The 17,759-nt window shown below is 35.7% G+C and overlaps 1 protein-coding gene across 9 annotated transcripts in view; it reads right to left on the bottom strand.

The window, feature by feature from the left end:
* Cnot4 (CCR4-NOT transcription complex subunit 4) overlaps positions 1–17,759 on the bottom strand; it is a 106,304-nt gene that overhangs the window by 18,041 nt on the left and 70,504 nt on the right. For 7 of the 9 annotated variants that reach the window (XM_055602017.1, XM_055602016.1, XM_055602021.1 and 4 more), the window contains 3 exons: positions 13,736–13,793; positions 12,144–12,393; positions 9,366–9,863 (listed from right to left, as the gene is read on the bottom strand). In XM_055602017.1, the coding sequence (XP_055457992.1) occupies positions 9,366–9,863; positions 12,144–12,393; positions 13,736–13,793 (806 nt within the window). Of the gene's footprint in view, positions 1–1,443; positions 4,669–9,365; positions 9,864–12,143; positions 12,394–13,735; positions 13,794–17,759 lie in introns of those variants that run through there. The other 2 variants (XM_055602023.1, XM_055602024.1) reach the window with 2 other exon arrangements.

Below are 17,759 nucleotides of genomic sequence, written 5' to 3'. Positions count from 1 at the left end.
ACAGGTGGGGAGAGAGGTTAAGGACATAACTCTCAGCTGGCAAAGCATGAAACCCTGGCTCAATTTTCAGCATTACATAAAAGTGGGCATGGTGACACATGCCTGTAATCCCAGTCTCAGAACAGTGGGGATGAAGGCAGAGGATCAAAAATACAAAGTCATCCTCAGCGATACAGTGAGCTTGAGGCCAGCTGGGAGGCCCGTGAGATATTTTCTGTTAACCTATGTTGTGAGTGATATGGAAGGTGAGTCAGTGATTAGATTTCACATAAAAGAACAGGTTAGTGTTCAATAAATGACAAATAATGAGATCCTGATCTTTTTTTTTTTTTTTTTAAATCTAGCTCTTATTTTGAACCATTTTATGCAATTTTTAACCAAACCTATTCTAATCTAAGTCATCTTTTTGCAATGGCCAACAGCGGTTTCCTGAAACGGGATTCTAATTTGTCCTGAACTGCAATAAAATGCCTTACCAAATTACTCCTCTTAAAAATGCTACAATAGTGTTACAGCATATCAAAACCCTACAGCACCCATCCCACCACACTGAGACTAAGCTTTTCTTCTTCATTTTCAAGGCTTTAGCTTACTTGGACCCATACACGTCAGGCAACATCTATTTTCCAGTCTTCTGGTCAGTGGCTCAGTCCTCCTTTACTGGAACATCTTTCCCTTTTAATCTAAATGTTGAGTCCTCTTCAAAGTAACAACATCCCGCTTTTTAGCAAATAAATTCCTTTTCTAACTCCTGTTGTTTTTTTTTGTTTTGTTTTTAAATCAGCACAGTGCTTGACTTATTACTAAACATGCATGTTTGAATGCTTGCACACACTATAGCCACTTACCCAACCTGACAAGGCTCAGAGCGAATGTTCACTCAACAAAGGAAAGAGAGACAGTACTATGAGCAGATGTACTTGGCTTACCACCAGATATCTGGCTTTGGCTATTGCACAGAATATAGATTATTATTTCAATTAAAAAGAAAAGGCTACTATGTTTTCATCTGTTAAGCCAATTAAACAGATTTAAGCAAACTTCATGATCAAAAAAATAAAGAAAAAATCAAAATCCCTACAAACCAACACAAGATAAAGCTCCCCTTCCCCTTGTCTACACAAAAGACACAATAGTGCTCAGTTTACAGGCTTTCAAAAGCTCCTATATGCTTTCGTTTCTCTGGGCTTTTTGTAGCAATTTGTCTCTGGTATACCTCTCTATGAACCTGTGTCAGAACAGAAGTAGTTTGTGGCTATTTTGAAGGTTCTTGGAATACCATACAAATAAACTATATCAGTACAAGTATGCACAGACAAAAAAAAAAAAAAAAAAAAAAAAAAGCACTAAAATTGCTTACTTAAAAGAAACACAATTATATAATTCAATTTCCAGGGTGCTGAGACATGAGCATACACGTTCATAAAACAGAATGATGAGAGTGTCTTTTCTATTGTTTGTTTAAACTTCCCTTCAAATCAATTTGCATTTTAGAATTGAAGTATCAGTATTGAACACTCTTTGTTGCCACTGTCAGAGCAGTTACTGGGATGAGTACTGGGACGAGTCTGGATTGCCATGGCTGTTGTGATAAAAGTAATCAAGGGTTGACATAATAAAAATAATGTGAAATAAGTCTGCACTAGACTGGTGTCTGTATGCTTTATTCAACCTTGTATCACTCAAGATCCAGCTCAGGTCACTTTATAGAACAATAATATTTAATTAACGCTTTGCTGAAATAAAAGGGAGAATATATCAAAGTATCTACCACCTGAAGAAAACAAAGAATGGAAAGGAAATCATTATTTATCAAAACATTTTCTACTGAGATCTTTGAGAAAACAAAAGAGCACCTCACATCCCAGAACTAAAAGTCAGTCAGAGTAGGACTCTATTTTCTTCAGGGACTAAAGGCATTTCATGGCAGTCATTTCTTAACCATTTGAAACCTTTTGAGAGGGAGAATGTCACCAAACTCTTTATCAATCTAGTAACTATGGATCTTCCTTAGAAAATCAACAAATAAATGCACCTGGATATGCGAGTGGGTGCTCAGGCATGCATATGAACACACACACCATTTCACATATACCTTCCAAGAGTTTGGGACTCCGGGTTAAAAATTCCTGTGTTAAAGAAAATAGTCACCTATAATGGTCAAGAAAAGAAGTACGCTAGTGTAAGATGCACCGTACAAGAATGTACAGACACACCTGAAGTTTCTTATCATTTCTCACTGTTTCCACCATTTTAGTTAAATTTGCCCACCACATAAAATGGTATTTTTATGTGCTGCAAAATTTCTTCTATCCTTTAATGGAAATTATAACTTTAAAGATGTCTAAAAAACATTAAGCAAAATTAATATTAAGCAAAAAGGTGAGGCCTAATGGGGTCTAGAAATTAAAATAAAACACAGTTTAAAAGTAAATTCTTAACCATTTTACATAAAAGTTGTAATGCTGAGTTCTAATCGCCTAAAAAGCATTTCCCAAATTCATGGTATGTCAGAAAGTACAGGGAAAAGAAAGGATGCAGGGGGAAGAAATAGCCTTGAACTCTTACTGGGGACGATGGGCAAGTCTGGGAAAACTTTGGACAAATTTTCTATACAAATCATGAATGAAAAAGGACAGAGAAAGAGAAGGAAAGAAACTTTGCTCACAGCATCCCTCACAACAGAGTGAGTAAATGGAAGCCAGTCACCCTCTGTGGCCTTGTACGAAAAGGGAGCCACTGAAAGGCTCACGTGAAAGCTGCAGAAAGCTCAGGTCTAGTAAGCATCATTACAAGAAGCCAGATTTCCAGTAACACAGTCCAAAAGCCCTAACCCCACAGAACACATAGCAATCCTTGATCCATTATAGTCAAATGAAAACCATAACTGAATTAAGATATGACTAAAGGCTGAAGTTTAAATAAGTGTACACTATTGTTCTCGTATTTTCTAAGACAGTGGCTTTCTTATAATGTTGCCGTAAATTTACTTTTAAATGAGAGCTAGAGATCGATAGTTACGATGAACTCTAAAAACATAACTTAGATGGGTGGAGAATTGGTCAATTCTGACCTCAACCAAATTAAAAATAAATAAATAAATTTAAGAATAAATTTCCACTTTATTCCACTATACCTCAGAATGAAGCCATTTATTTTGTAATATACAGGAAATTACCATATTTTATATTCAAAAGTAACCGAGAAATGCCAATGCTATAAAACATTAGCATCATCTTCACATAAGGTGGTTTATGATTAATATTATGTTAATTTAGATTTAACATAATATTAAGGTTTTTTGGTATTCACAGTACCCTTTTCATATTGTTTTTAACAAATTAAGGCATACTTTTTTTTCTTTTTCTTTTTTTTAAATCTCAAGAGGTCTGGCTTTCTCTTTCTCCCCAAACGCTTTTAGGGAAATTATGGTGATTTTTCTTTTTTTTAAATCAGCTTTTGTCCACTTCTCAGAACTAAGTTCAGTTTATTTTTTTATTATCATTTTTGAAACTTTCAATAAGTTTTGCATTATCAAAAGCATCACTTTACATTATGCTCTTATAAAGTACTCCACTGTTCTCTGATTATCTAAGTTATCTATGACAACTTATACTTATCTCATTTTACAGGACACCTAGCTTCTCTCTTCCACTCTAAGTCTTACTCTGGTCAGGTACTTTTACCACGTATCATTTATTTAACAATGAAATTTCCAAACAGATTCCACTGAACTATTGTTTGCTCAATAAAAATGTTACACTACTATGGCTACTACTTACATACAATGTTTACCCCATGTTCAAGTTTCTAATAAGTCAACTACAAGTTGAAGTTCTGTTTTTGAGGCATTTCCTGGTATACTAGGCAGTGCATTAGAAAAGAGATTATATTGCATTTAGGCCATAATAATTACCTTTTAACCATCTATGTATAATTAACAACCATTCAAAAAGAAAAGTGCAAATGTGCAAATGAGAAAGAACAAAACAGTTTGTATACATGTAATGCATTATATATGATATAAATCTAGGCAACTAAAAACAACAGCTGACAACATCTTTCTGAGCATTAAATGACACCACCAGTTTTGTTTTATATGTATTCTTTCTTTTCAAAAATTCCAAGAATGCAATAGACATTATCTTAATGTTTCAAAAATTTTGGAGTAGATTAGAATATTACCATTTTTTTTTTTTCACAAACCAAAAAACAAAGAACTACCATTACTTTTGTATATTTCCAATAATAGAGTCAAAACAAGAACAGGTCTAGCTAATCTCCTCTGGGATCTTAATTAATACTCTAAGTTTATTTGTATGAGTTAAAAGTAGTATCACTCATGAGAAACAATGCCAAAATTATTATGCTAATAAATTATGTTAAAGGCCCAATGAAGAAATACTTTAGCAACTATGAGGTACACGCTAGTTGTCGCATGAGGAACGTTTATATTGGCTCTTGTGGGTGTATACATTAAATGAAGTCAGAGAGGAACCATGCAAAAATCCAGTTGCCCATGCAAGCACCCCGAGTCTAATCCTCTCCTTTCCTTTCAGATCTGTTGTCAGGCCACAGTAGTGTGGAGACTTGTAGGCTGCTGTCCTTGTTGTAATGAATGGGAAGAGGCTGACAGTGGCATGGTCGAAACCTTCACCTCTTCTTCCCCTGTGGAAAAGTCAGTCATGGTCTAGTTACGGGTGACTAGATTTGTTAACAGTCCCTTTAAAAATGATTTCAATATTTGGAATATTGATACATATATAAAATACATGCTTAATGGTTGGAATCTAGGTGTGAAACAACACATGAATTTTAAAATATACTTAAGTACCTAAAAAGTAAACTCTTAACACACTCTTATTTTAAGGTAAAATCAAATATAATAGATTTAAATTAAAAATATACCACTAAAAATAAATAAAGAAAAAAACCAAACAAAACCAAAAAAAAGATAAAGACCAGGAAAGCCATTCTTTTCCAAGCCAATTGGACCCCTTAAACAAATATTCCTTAGCAGTAAATACAGTTTGGGGAAAAATTTTTTTGAAACTTGACTTACAGGAGAGAAAACTGATTTTAAAAGAGGAAAATTATAAATCCATGTTTCAAAGACATAAGTCAAATATTAGGAAAAAATGAAATACTAGATACAATTATTATTAATTGATTAACATCTAGCATTTGAAATTTACTATGTACTTTTGAAGTAATTAGAAAATAGTAAAAAATTAACAGTACAATGATCCAATTGACTGAAAAGTAGGATGACTACTTCTAGTCAGAAAACCGTACATGAATGAGACCAGTTTTTCTAATTATAATTGATAATTATTTCACTGCAAGTTACTTTATACATGACACAAAACTCAACAGTCACTGAAAAGTTACTATAGAAACAAAATTTAAAGAAAAACACCCTCTGATAAGTGAAATCTGAATTAACAAAAACATGAGAAATCCAAAGCCTAAACAATTTCAAATATTTTTGAGTAGTATCTTGAAAGAACACTGCTTATAGGCTTACACTTAACTAATGTTTGTTTTCCAAATAATTTTCAGCTTTATGTAATAAAAACATTTTAGCAAAAATTCTTTGAAAAATAAATCTGCAAAATTACATTTGGAAAGACAGCTTAACTGACAAAACTGCAGAAAAAGTCTTTCAATCCATAGAACAGGTTATTTCAATTAGCAATCCCTCAAGAACATAACAAGCAGGCTGTGCCAAAGCAAGTTTAAACTCCACTTCTTGGTGAGAACATTGATAGCAATAAGGACCTAAGCAAGAGACTGATCTTCAAGTTAATAAGCATCATTCTACTGTCTTTGTATTCATTTATTGTGTATTCATTATATGCCTAAGCTGGCCAATTTGTCTCATGAAGAAATAATACTGATAAAAAAATAAAAGGATTTACAAGTATGTGAGAGCAAACATCAAGTACTACTGGGAGAAAGCCAGTTGAAGCACATACCACTGGTCTTCAATTGTGAAGGAGAGCATCAGCGTTGTAAGGAAAAACATTTCCCTTACTGATTTTGTGATCTGGGCTGTGACCCTAGCTTACTAACTACACATGCAACTATAAATTATTTAAGTTTGCTGGAGAAAAAAGGTACATGGTTTAAATAAAAAAACATATCAAAGTGAATTCCTTCTACCTACTTATTAACCAAAATTCCTCAGCAGGAATATTCCAAAAACCTTGTGAACTTAGCAAACCAGATGCGCAAGCTCAGACAACACTGCTAAAAGTACTTAAATACTAAAGTAATAACCAATTTAAAACACAAAGATATCTTCGGTGAGACACAGGAACGGAAGCTGAATTTCTGTCACATGTCTGGCAACTGTTCTGCCCATGATAGGTTTCAGATATATCAGTGTTTTTATAACTCACTGAAATAAACCAATAAAACTGTAAATACAAATATGTAGTAAATAGATGTGTATCTGCATGACATGGTGGCTGTCACCTGACTTGCTCCTCCAGGTCAGGACCCTGTTTTGCTCTACACAGCTGGAAAGTAAGTATGTGTACCTTTCTTTCCTAGGGTGGGGATAGTTTGAAGTATGTGTATTTTAACAGGCCCCACAAACAGGGTGAAGTCTCCACTAATGAAGCGTTAATAAGCAGCTCTGCTGAACAGGGCATCATAAAGACTACAGAGGAGGCAAAGTTGAGTTCCTCACAGTCATCCCATTCAAACACATCTAGACTTGAGGGAGACAGACACTTCCTAGGTAGTCTGCTTTAAATTAGATGTGTTAGAAATACACAGAGCTTTTCAGATTTTTTTTTCATTTCTAATAGTTACTGAAAATTCTAAATCATCAAGTTACAGTGATGTAACTATTCTAAGGCTTATTAGTACCCTGACTTTCTGAGACATCTGTCAAATGTTAACTAATTTCAACAGGATTCTAGTGTGACTCTTAACAATTTTAAATAGTTTTTCTATACTAAAAACTTAATACTAAGTTCTTCTAGTCCTCAATACTATAAAAATAATCTAATAACAAGTTTGGTTACAAGTCACCATTTAAATATCAAGCAAGAATCATGGCCAAAAATCAAAAATCTGGATTAACTTTCCCCACCCAACACCAAACAGTAACTCCGAATTAAAGCTGGTGACTTCATTTTTAGCATCTCTGAAAAAAAGTTTTAAATTCTCTGTGGTTGAGTATAGGCAAAGCGAGGAAAAAAACAAAGAATAAAATTATAATTTTAATTTAATGCTACATTTAAGTATCTATTTTAGCTGAGGATTCCTAAAAACCTAACATGAAAAGGCCTACACTTAAACAACTCAAAGATATCTCATTGCTAATAATCCAAAATATCTACTGTTTGAAACATCTGGAAACATTCTTGATAATGACTCAGAAACTGGAAGAACAGACATCCTGGTAAAGATAGACACTTAGTGAGTCAAACAAGGATAGCAAGTAAGTATGGCTACAAGAAAAGTCCAAAATTCAAGTACACACTGTTTTCTCTCTCGGAGTTCTTCATCTCCTTGTCTATCTGATCCCTACAATTTAAAAAGCACCTCTTGTTATAGAAAACAGTTCTGCATACAGTATCTGTCTCTATGCCTTTATTCAGGAAGTTTCTGTCAACATAAAAGAACTTTCTCTTTTGCTGCTAACCCAACTTCAAGAACCACATGACAGATCAATTCCTACCTCTTCATCACTTCTCCCCAACAGTGATTAACTACGCTGTTCTTAGATTTCAGGACCACACATACAGTTAGCCACTTTCACATGAGATTTTCATTTTAACTCCTCAAGTATACTAAGAACTACCTGAAACTAAATCTTGTATTTTATACTTTTGTATTCTCCACATGACCTAGTTCATTGTTGGGTAAAAGGTAACTGAAATGTTAAATATAATTGGCTCATTTTTTTTAATGTTTGACATATTTAAAGGGGAACTTTTAATATTAAGACTGGCTAAAAGGCACATTATTAAAAATTAAAATATTTTCTTTTTAAATTATTGAAAGAAAGCAAACCCAATCTAGTATGCTATGCTGAAAGAAAGAAAAGGAAAAAGTATATTGAAATTGAAGACTTAGTGAATGTCATAAGAAAAGGACTGAAAAATGCTACTCTGGATTCCCTACAACCTAGTAATTTCTCGGAGACCTCATAATTCAGTGAGCAAATATCATGAACCCACCAAATATGCACGTCACTACAGCAGGTGCTCTCCAATGCATGTAAGTTAAGTTCCCTAATTAACTGCTAAACTTACTACATCCATAACAACAAACTGAGACCTAGCTACTTGTCTAGAACATGAAATGTTGCTGGCACTAAGGGAATACAGCCAATGACTACTGATGGTTCTAAGTCTACCTATCAAACTTGCTGAAAACAAGACCATGGGCCCCTTACTGTAAACATGTATTACTGTAATAATACTATGGCATGACACACAATAAAGGCCATGACAGGATGAAAACAAATTACTGTGTAGGTACACAACAGGCTGAGAACTATTCTGTTCTACTTGAAGAGAATCAGGAGGAACAAACTTTATCACATCATCTCTAAAGCCCAAATTTCATAAAAACAGTAAACCAAAATGGCTCCTTTCCAATACTTCATTTAAAAATGTTACATAGGATCCTAAAACCCCAAAACTCTGAAACCTTCAAGGGTAGCAGCACAAAACCAGAAGTGATCTGGCATTAAACTTGTATTACCTTCTTAATTCTAATTTATTATTCCCAGAAATAAAAACATAGCCAACAAACAGGGTAAAATCTCTCCTAAACAATTTTCCACAGAAAGTATGTCTGTGGTATGTAATATGCTTATAAAACATTGATAACTGAAGTTCTCAAGTATTAAGCTATATACAAATATGGCAAGTTTTGATGTGTGCACGTATGTATCAGTCAAAAATAAGTAATTGTTATAGCAGTTAAGAGTGGCTTTATCCCTCATGCTCTCATTAATTTTGATTAAAAAAAATTTAACCACTTTACTTTTAGAATATAACACAAGATATTTTTATTATGGTGTTGGCCATAATTTCAGAGCCTACCTTTTCTTTTTCTTTTTTGTGTTTACATATCATCTGAAGGCTTGGTGACTACCCTATTAAATAAAATGCTTCCAAACAATAAGTAGGTATAATACTCCACCATCCTTATAAAGCTCCATATTACAAGGCATTCATTCAATCAAAAAAAAACTTTTTTTAGGGTAAAGATATAAGGTTTTCCATAGAAATTTTTTAGACTATTATGTACTCTTGTTACCCAGTAGCTCCTCCCTAGCCACCCAGAACCTGAAGACATGAGTGATACATATTCTCAGAGGCTTTAAATGAACCTACCTGCTATGGGGATCCCTCCCAGACCTGTGTTGTGCTGTGGCGGGAGATTCAAGTCCAAGAAATTACTATTTGAGGTGGGGTTTGCTGTGTGGTTCAAGTGCATGATGCTATTGCGTGGAAAGGCCATCCAAGGATAGCGGGCTGCCTGGCCTGGAAAACCGAATGAATTATAAACTGCTCGGTGCTGCTGAAATTGAGGAAGCCTCTGTGGCAAGACTGAAAAGGTACTATTAAGAGAATTGGCATTTGTAGGTGCAGCGGAATGCAGGAATCCAGAGCCTGGACCTTTGGCGGTTGCAGTGTGTGAGGAGGAGTTCTGAAGAGATGTGGGAGAAAGGGAAGGTTGGTCTTGGACAGACAGTTCCTTCTCAATCAGGTCTGCTAAGGCTTTTCGAGTGACATCAAAGGGATCAAAACCCAAGTCATCCTCTGGTTGTTTAGAAGAACCAAAGCCAAATGCTGCTTGCCAGTCTGTAGATGATGATACTGGGATTGTTTCTGTTGGGAAGAAAAACAGTGATAAAAATAAAGTCTATTTTCACAGTATGTTAAAAATGATATATTACAATAGAAAAACAAGTACGCAAAAATCATGCAAGATCACTAATCCAGGATCTTCTAAATTTCTAGTAGTGATTTCACTGTTGAATTATTAAGTTCAAGGCATGAATGATACAGAATGATTGTACTGATCACAAGGAAAAACTTCCCTGCCATCCAGATTATATCCAACGATTCCTAATCAAAGCCAGCATGTCACTTAAATAAAGTAATATAGTCTAAAAGATTTTAGCTAGTAAGGCTTATTCTTATATTGTATACAAATTAACTAAAATGTAATTATATTTTTTAATTGTCTATGTCACAGGAGCTTTTGCAGATTAATTTAGGCCATCTCTCAGACTGATAAGCAAATGAGTGAGAAGTGCTGTGCTCTCTGCTTTGTAATCCCAAATGCTCTGCTTGGGCAGTCAATGTGCCCCAAGACTGTATGACACCTCTGAAACTAATTAAGACAAAGATGGAAAGCCAGGCCTCTTCAAGGAAGAGAATAGAAACCATTCTCAAGCCTTCCTTCACTCTAGTTTCATCTGAATATGAGGTAGTAAAAGACATCAAAGTTCCTATATGTGGCTGATATTGTGCTTTTCGATATTAGTTAAAGAATAATTTCCAAAACGGTAAAAGCATCACTTTCATACATATATAAACATGTCAAATTTTTAAAAATAAAATAGCAAGAAGGGAGCAACACTTTTTACTATTAAAGAAATTACTTATCTGTCAATGAGGCAACTGGGAGATCTTAAATTTGACTAAATAAACACAAATCTGACTTCGTTTATGTTTGGTTGGGTTTTTTTGTTTTTGTTTTATGGTTTTTTTCCTTTTGGTTTTTCTAGACAGGTTTCTTTGTGTAGTCCAGATTGTCCTGGAACTCGCTTTGCAGACAAGGCTAGCCTCAAACCGCCTGCTTCTACTGAGATTAAAGCTTGAGCCATCATGCCCAGTCAGAGCAGTGAGGGTTTTTTTTTGTTTGTTTGTTTGTTTTTAATAATTTTTATTTTTTTATATTAATCACAGGTTATTTACTTTGTATCCCAGCTGTAGCCCCCTGCCTCATACCCTCCCAACCCCATCCTCCCTCCCATATCTCCTCCCTGCCCCTTTCTAAGCCCATTGACAGAGGAGGCTGTCCTGCCCTTCCATCTGATCCTAGCTTTATCAGGTATCTTCAAGACTGGCTACAATGTCCTCCTCTGTGGCCTAGCAAGACTGCTCCTCCCTCGGGGAGGTCAAAGAGCCAGCCATTGAGCTCATGTCAGAAATAGTCCTTGTTCCCCTTACTAGGGTACCCACTTGGGATACTGAGCTAGCATGGGCTACATCTGAGCAGGTATTCTAGGTTATATCCATACATGGTCCTTGGTTGGCGAAACAGTCTCACAGAACACCCATGTGCCCTGATATGTTTGGTCCTTGTGGAACTCCTGTCCTCTCCAGGTCATACTAACTCCCCTTCTTTCATATGATTCCCTGCATTCTGCCCAAGGTTTGTTTATGAGTCTCAGCATCTGCTTTGATACACTGCTAGGTAGAGTCTTTCAGAGGCCCTCTGTGGTAGGCTCCTGTCCTATTACTTGTTTTCTCCTACTTCCAATGTCCATCCCATTTGTCTTTCTAAGTGAGGATTGATCATCTTACCCCGGGCCTTCTTTCTTGTTTATCTTCTTTAGGTGTACATATTTTAGTATGTTTATCCTATCTTATAGGTCTAGTACCCATTTATAAGTGAGTATATACCATGTGTGTCTTTTTGCTCCTGGGATACCTCACTCAGGATGATCTTTTCTAGATCCCACCATTTGCCTGAAAATTTCATGATTTCCTTGTTTTTAATTGCTAAGTAGTATTCCATTGTGTAAAAGTACCACAATTTCCTCCATTGATAGACATCTGGGTTGTTTAGAGGTTCTGGTTATTACAAATAAAGCTGAGCAGTGAGGTTTTATTTGAGAAAATGGAACAAATTATTTCTAGAGAAATCTGTTCTCTAACACAGTAATTTCTAGGCAACACAACTTACATACTACCTAATTCCATGTAGTTTACATAATTCATATTTTTAAAAAATGGGACTTGAGTGAAAAACCAAACAAACAAACAAACAAACAAACAAACAAACAAAACCAGAAATATATCAACCAAAATGTATCTCACTGGATCTGTCAGTTTCTAGGAGTCTGATTACTAACACTAGGCGATGTTGTTATATACCTGATGTGAAGAGGCTCTGTGGTTCTGGAGCTGTAGGCCAATCACTGGGTGTCTGTGGAGAGCTGGGAAAAGGAGGAAGCCCACTTGGTATAGGGTTGGGGTGGCGAAAATTGTCTGAGAATAATGACTGTGACTCTGTTACTGCCCCTTCAAAAGGAGACCTTGCACTGTGATTGGATGAACTGATGGGGATGACAGGATTGGATTTTGATAAGCCAGGTGGTGGTGAAGGCGTATCACTGTTAGATATCTAAATTAAAAAAATAAAAAAGGAAGAATTCGATGTAAGTTTATACCTTCATAAATCACAATTTAAAACATTTGCAAATAAATTGTTTCAAATAGTGGTCTTCAAACCAGAACACCTGACATTTTAATCAAAGTATAAAATTTCAGAAAAGCAAGCAATTCATTAACTTATATTTCTGGGGGATAAAAACAAAACAAAACAAAACAAAAAACAACTGTGGCTGAAAAGACTACGCTGGCCTCATTTTCCTTTACAATCTTACTTCTTGTACTTTCCAATTCCCCAACCACACCTCTAATTCTTGCTGTCTAGGATTTCATTATATAGCACTGTTCAAGAATGAAAACCTTTAGGGGCAAAGATAAATGATCAGGAATGCTCAAACTGACAATAAGAGAGTGAATGACTCCAATGACTATCTTCTTTTGCAAATTTAGACAATTTTAGTATTTTAGTTTTTAATCAAAATAAAGGAAAATCTAACCAAGGTTTTCCCAGTCATTACAAAATAATTCTGAAGGCTGACGTATAGCCATAGATAAGACCTTGTGTTCGACCCCAGTATCAAAAATAAACAAATAAAAAAACCAATAACCAACTGACCAAATTCTTTTTAAAAACCCATGCTTACAAAGAGGGTAAATTTTTATGTGATTCTAAAGTATTTAATTCCATGCTCTGAAGGACAGTAACATACTTCTCCTCCTCTGTATCTGTGCACTATTTATACAAAATGTCTTTGGAAAATAAGAAGCATGACTAAGATTACTGCAGGTTTATTTAATGTTACAAACATTCATGAAGGAATCCATGAAAAATTATTCTGAGATGACTCCAAAATATGCTGCTCTGATCAACTCAACACTACTAATAAAAATTTAACAGAGGGAAACGCACTTAAACCCTTGTCACAGGGTTAGGAATGCAACTGCTCACTTCTTAGCATACACACGGCACTTATGTTCAGTTCCTAGCACCCTAAAGAGCTGTGGGTTGGGAACACACCCACAAAATAAACAACTCCAAAGAAAGAACTCAGAAGGCAAGCTGGCTGCAAACCATTTTCATGGGATCAAAACTGTAGCAGACTTGAAGGATACTAAAACAACAGTATGTGGTTTTCAATGTAATTCTGACTTATTAAGAAAGGACTAACTTATGCCCTGTGCACGCTATACAGAAAGAAAGCTAACAATGATACATTTAACGAAGCAGCCCATCTAGATATTTTAAATTGTCTTAGTATTTAAAATACTATTCAGTTTGAAAAATTTGTTTGCATACAATACTTTGCTTTCAGGGTACAGCAGATAAATGAAAAGACATTTTATCTACATCTTACCTGTTGGGAATTATCACCATTCCCTATACTGAGAGAATCTGAAGGTTTGTCAATGGGGCTGTAAAAGAAAACAAACTGAGTAAAAGGAAGAGTAAATAATTTTAACACAATTTAAAAACAAAAACCTCCCCAAAGTAAAAATAAATACTTTGTTATCTTATATGTTTTTTGAGCCACTATAATGCAAGACCTCATGTAAGATTTTAACTGTTCAAAAGTACAAGGAAAGGTCTCAGCCCTCTCCTCCCAAAAAAAAAAAAAAAAAAAAAAAATCTTATTCTAATTAGTTCCCAAAATTTATGGCTAAAATAAATGACTCATGGGGAGGGGAGAAAAAGACAAAAAGAGCTGCTTAGAAATGCTGTGAGGGTAGGCTGGAAGTGCAGCTCAATGGGACAGCACTTGTCTAGCATGCGAAAGGGCCTGGGTTCAATCCCCAGCACTGCAAAAACCAAACCAGACACTATTCCAATTAGTACGTAATAAACTATAATCATCATTTAGTTTTGTACATGCAATCAAAACATTCATTATAGGTTTTGAAACAGTGATTAACTTATTTTTCTATATATATGACAGAGGACAAAAAGTATAGAAATACTGTCTATAGGCTTTTTGGGTCCATACATTTCTTTTAATATTTGTATGTATACTAATCCTGATTGTAGGAACAGAAAGCAAGTGTGCATATTATACAGACACAAGCAAAATAAATGACATATATTTTAATAAAAACAAATTTTTCTGATAAAAATATTAACATTTATCTCCATATAAAGAAAATATTGTACAATGGTTAAAAAAGAAATTGTGAATTGAAGTCCATTTTAATGTGTCTCCTTCAAAGACAAAATAAAAATCCTTAGTATAACACTAACCTAATAACATAATTTCTATAACTAATTCCACTTAGTTCAGAACATGAAAAAAATACCCAGATGTGTCCAAAGAAATACAGAAGCAAATTAAGGTTACAGATTTCTTCAAAATTATTTTATTCCATGCAGAGTCACCTTACAAATATTACTATAATTAACTGCTCTAAATGAACTTAAGGGCTAGTACTCAACCTGAATCCCAAGTGTATCTTCTACAGAGATGCTGCTAGACACACACACTAGACTCTCGCAGACTGGACACTAGGGTCAGTTATCAAACTATTTAACAGAAAATGTTTAAAAGATTTATACACTAAAGGGAAAAATGGATGAGAAGAACAACATTAAAGGTAGAAACAACATAGGTCAAATGACTTCATAGGATAGGGATGCATTAGTTCAAACAACAAAAATATGGTAAGGACAGAGGAGAAGGCAGAAGGAAGAGAGCAGTGGAAATATTTATTACAAATTTTTTTTCATTTGTCTGTGTATGTGCACGTGTGCATATGCAAGCAGCACATGAACCACAGAGGACAACTTGCTGGGGTCTGTTCTCTCTTTCCACCATATTTATTCACATGCACAAACACATACAAATAAATAAATGTCATTTCCAGAAAAAGTATGTATCAATCCCTGTAGATAAAATTTATAAACAGTTTCATAAAAGATTTTGCTAAAATTTTTAGAGTTCTATTCCAAGAATAAATATCTTTAAAGTAACATGAACAATTGAAATCAATTCTAGTGAACTTTTCAAAAACTAAATATATAAGCATGTGCCAGTTTATTTAGAGCATAAAGCATATCCCATCATTATCTCTAGAGATTATGGTTCTATGAGTATAAATTAAAACACCTGGCATGCTATCAGCTTTCTGTCAATTTGACACAGCTAGGGTCACCTGAGAAGAATGAACCTCAGCTGAAAAAATGCTACCATCAGACTGGCCTGTAGGGAAGTCTATAATAGTTTTGTTTTTTTTTTTTTTTTGGGGGGGGGGGGTTGTTTTGTGTTCTGAGCCCAGCCCACTACACATGGTATCACTCGTGGGCGGATGGTCTTAGACTGCATAAAAAAACCAAGCTAAGTAAGCTATGAACAGCAAGCCAGTAATCAGCATTCCTCTATGTTTTGGTTCCTGACTCAGATCCTGCCCAGACTTCTCTTGAGGGACTGGGAAGTCATAAGCTGAAATAAGCCCTTTCCTCAAGTTGTAAAATTCTGCTCACGGTGTTTATCTCAGCAGCAGAAGGTAAAGTAGGACACCTGGTTACTAATGATCCAGTAACAGAGAGAATTAAAAGAAGGGACATAGTGAAAATGGATCAAGTCTCCCAACTCTCTCAAGTTATCAGATTTTACAACTATAAGGAGTCAAAGTAAAATTTCAATGTTTTATTTTAAAGACAAAGAATCCAAAACTCAAAACTATCTGTACACAAGCAGTGTCACGTAACTGGGCCTCTGCTGCTAGCTTTAAATAGTCAGATAAACTGTGCCTTCCCCTAACTTGTCTCAAAAGTCAATGCTAAGAATTTCACATCCCTTTCTTCCTTAGTGTCAATGTCAACCAACCAAAGAATATTTTCATGAAGGCTTTAAACACTTTGCCAGACACACTAAATCAGTTACAAGAAAAATTGGGAAAAGCCTAGAACTCATTGGCACAGGAGACAACTTCCTGAACAGAATACCAACAACAGAGGCTCTAAGATCAACAATTAATAAATGGGACCTGATGAAACTAAAAAGCTTCTGTAAAAGGGGTATAGAGCTAAACAGAGAATTCTCAATAGAGGAATATCGAATGGCAGAGAAGTGCTCAACGTCCTTAGTCATCAGGGAAATGAAAATCAAAATGATCCTGAGATTTCACCTTACAACCATCAGAATGACTAAGATAAAAAACTCAAGTGACAACACATTCCGGAGAGGCTGTGGAGAAAGGGGAACCCTCCTCCACTGCTGGTGGGAATGTAAACTTGTACAACCCCTTTGGAAATCAATCTGGCGCTTTCTCAGAAAATTAGGAATAGTGCTACCTCAAGATAGACAGGCATATATCCAAAAGACAAGGACATTTGCTCAACCATGATTGTAGCACCTTCATTCTAATAGCCAGATGCAGGAAACAACCTAGATGTCCCTCAACTGAGGAATGGATACAGAAATAGTAGTACTTTCACACAATGGAATACTACTCAGCAATTAAAAACAAGGAAATCATGAAATTTGCAGGCAAATGGTGGGATCTAGAAAAGATTATCCTGAGTGAGGTATCCCAGAAGCAGAAACACACACATGGTATACACTCACTTATATGTGGATATTAGACATATAATATAGGATAACAGAACAAAATCTGTACATCTAAAGAAGCTAAGCAAGAAGGAGGACCCTGGGTAAGATGATCAATACTCAGAAAGACAAACGGGATAGACATTGAAAGAAGGAGAAAAACAGGGAACAGTACAGGAGCCTACCACAGAGGGCCTCTAAAAGACTCTACCCAGCAGGGTATCAAAGCAGATGCTGAGACTCATAGCCAAAATTTTGGGCAGAGTTCAGGGAATCTTATGAAAGAAGGGGGAGATAGTAAGACCTGGAGAGGACAAGAGCTCCACAAGGAGAGCAACAAAACCAAAAAATTTGGGCACAGGGGTCTTTTTTCTGAGACTGATACTCCAACCAAGGACCATTCATGGATATAACCTAGAACCCCTGCACAGATGTAGCCCATGGCAGCTCAGTATCCAAATGAATTTCCTAGTAAGGGGAACAGGGACTGTCTCTGACATGAACTCAGTGGCTGGCTCTTTGCTCACCTCCCACTGGGCGGGGGGGGGGGGGGGGGTGTAACAGCTTTATTAGGCCACAGAGGAAGACAATGCATTCAGTCCTAATGAAACCTGATTGGCTAGGGTCAGATGGAAGGGGAGGGGGTCCTCCACTATTAGTTTATTGGGGAAGGGGCATAGAAGGAGATGAGGAAGAACGGGATTGGGAGGGGATGAGGGTGAGCCTACAGCTGGGATACAAAGTGAATAAATTGTAATAAATAAACAAGAAAGGAAGGAAGGAAGGAAGGAAGGAAGGAAGGAAGGAAGGAAGGAAGGAAGGAAGGAAGGAAGGAAGGAAG

The sequence above is a fragment of the Psammomys obesus genome, unplaced genomic scaffold (genome assembly GCF_907164565.1).
Source record: "Psammomys obesus unplaced genomic scaffold, mPsaObe1.curated_primary_1811, whole genome shotgun sequence".
NCBI classification, from domain to species: Eukaryota; Metazoa; Chordata; class Mammalia; order Rodentia; family Muridae; genus Psammomys; species Psammomys obesus.
This window is presented reverse-complemented; position numbering and strand designations above follow the sequence as displayed.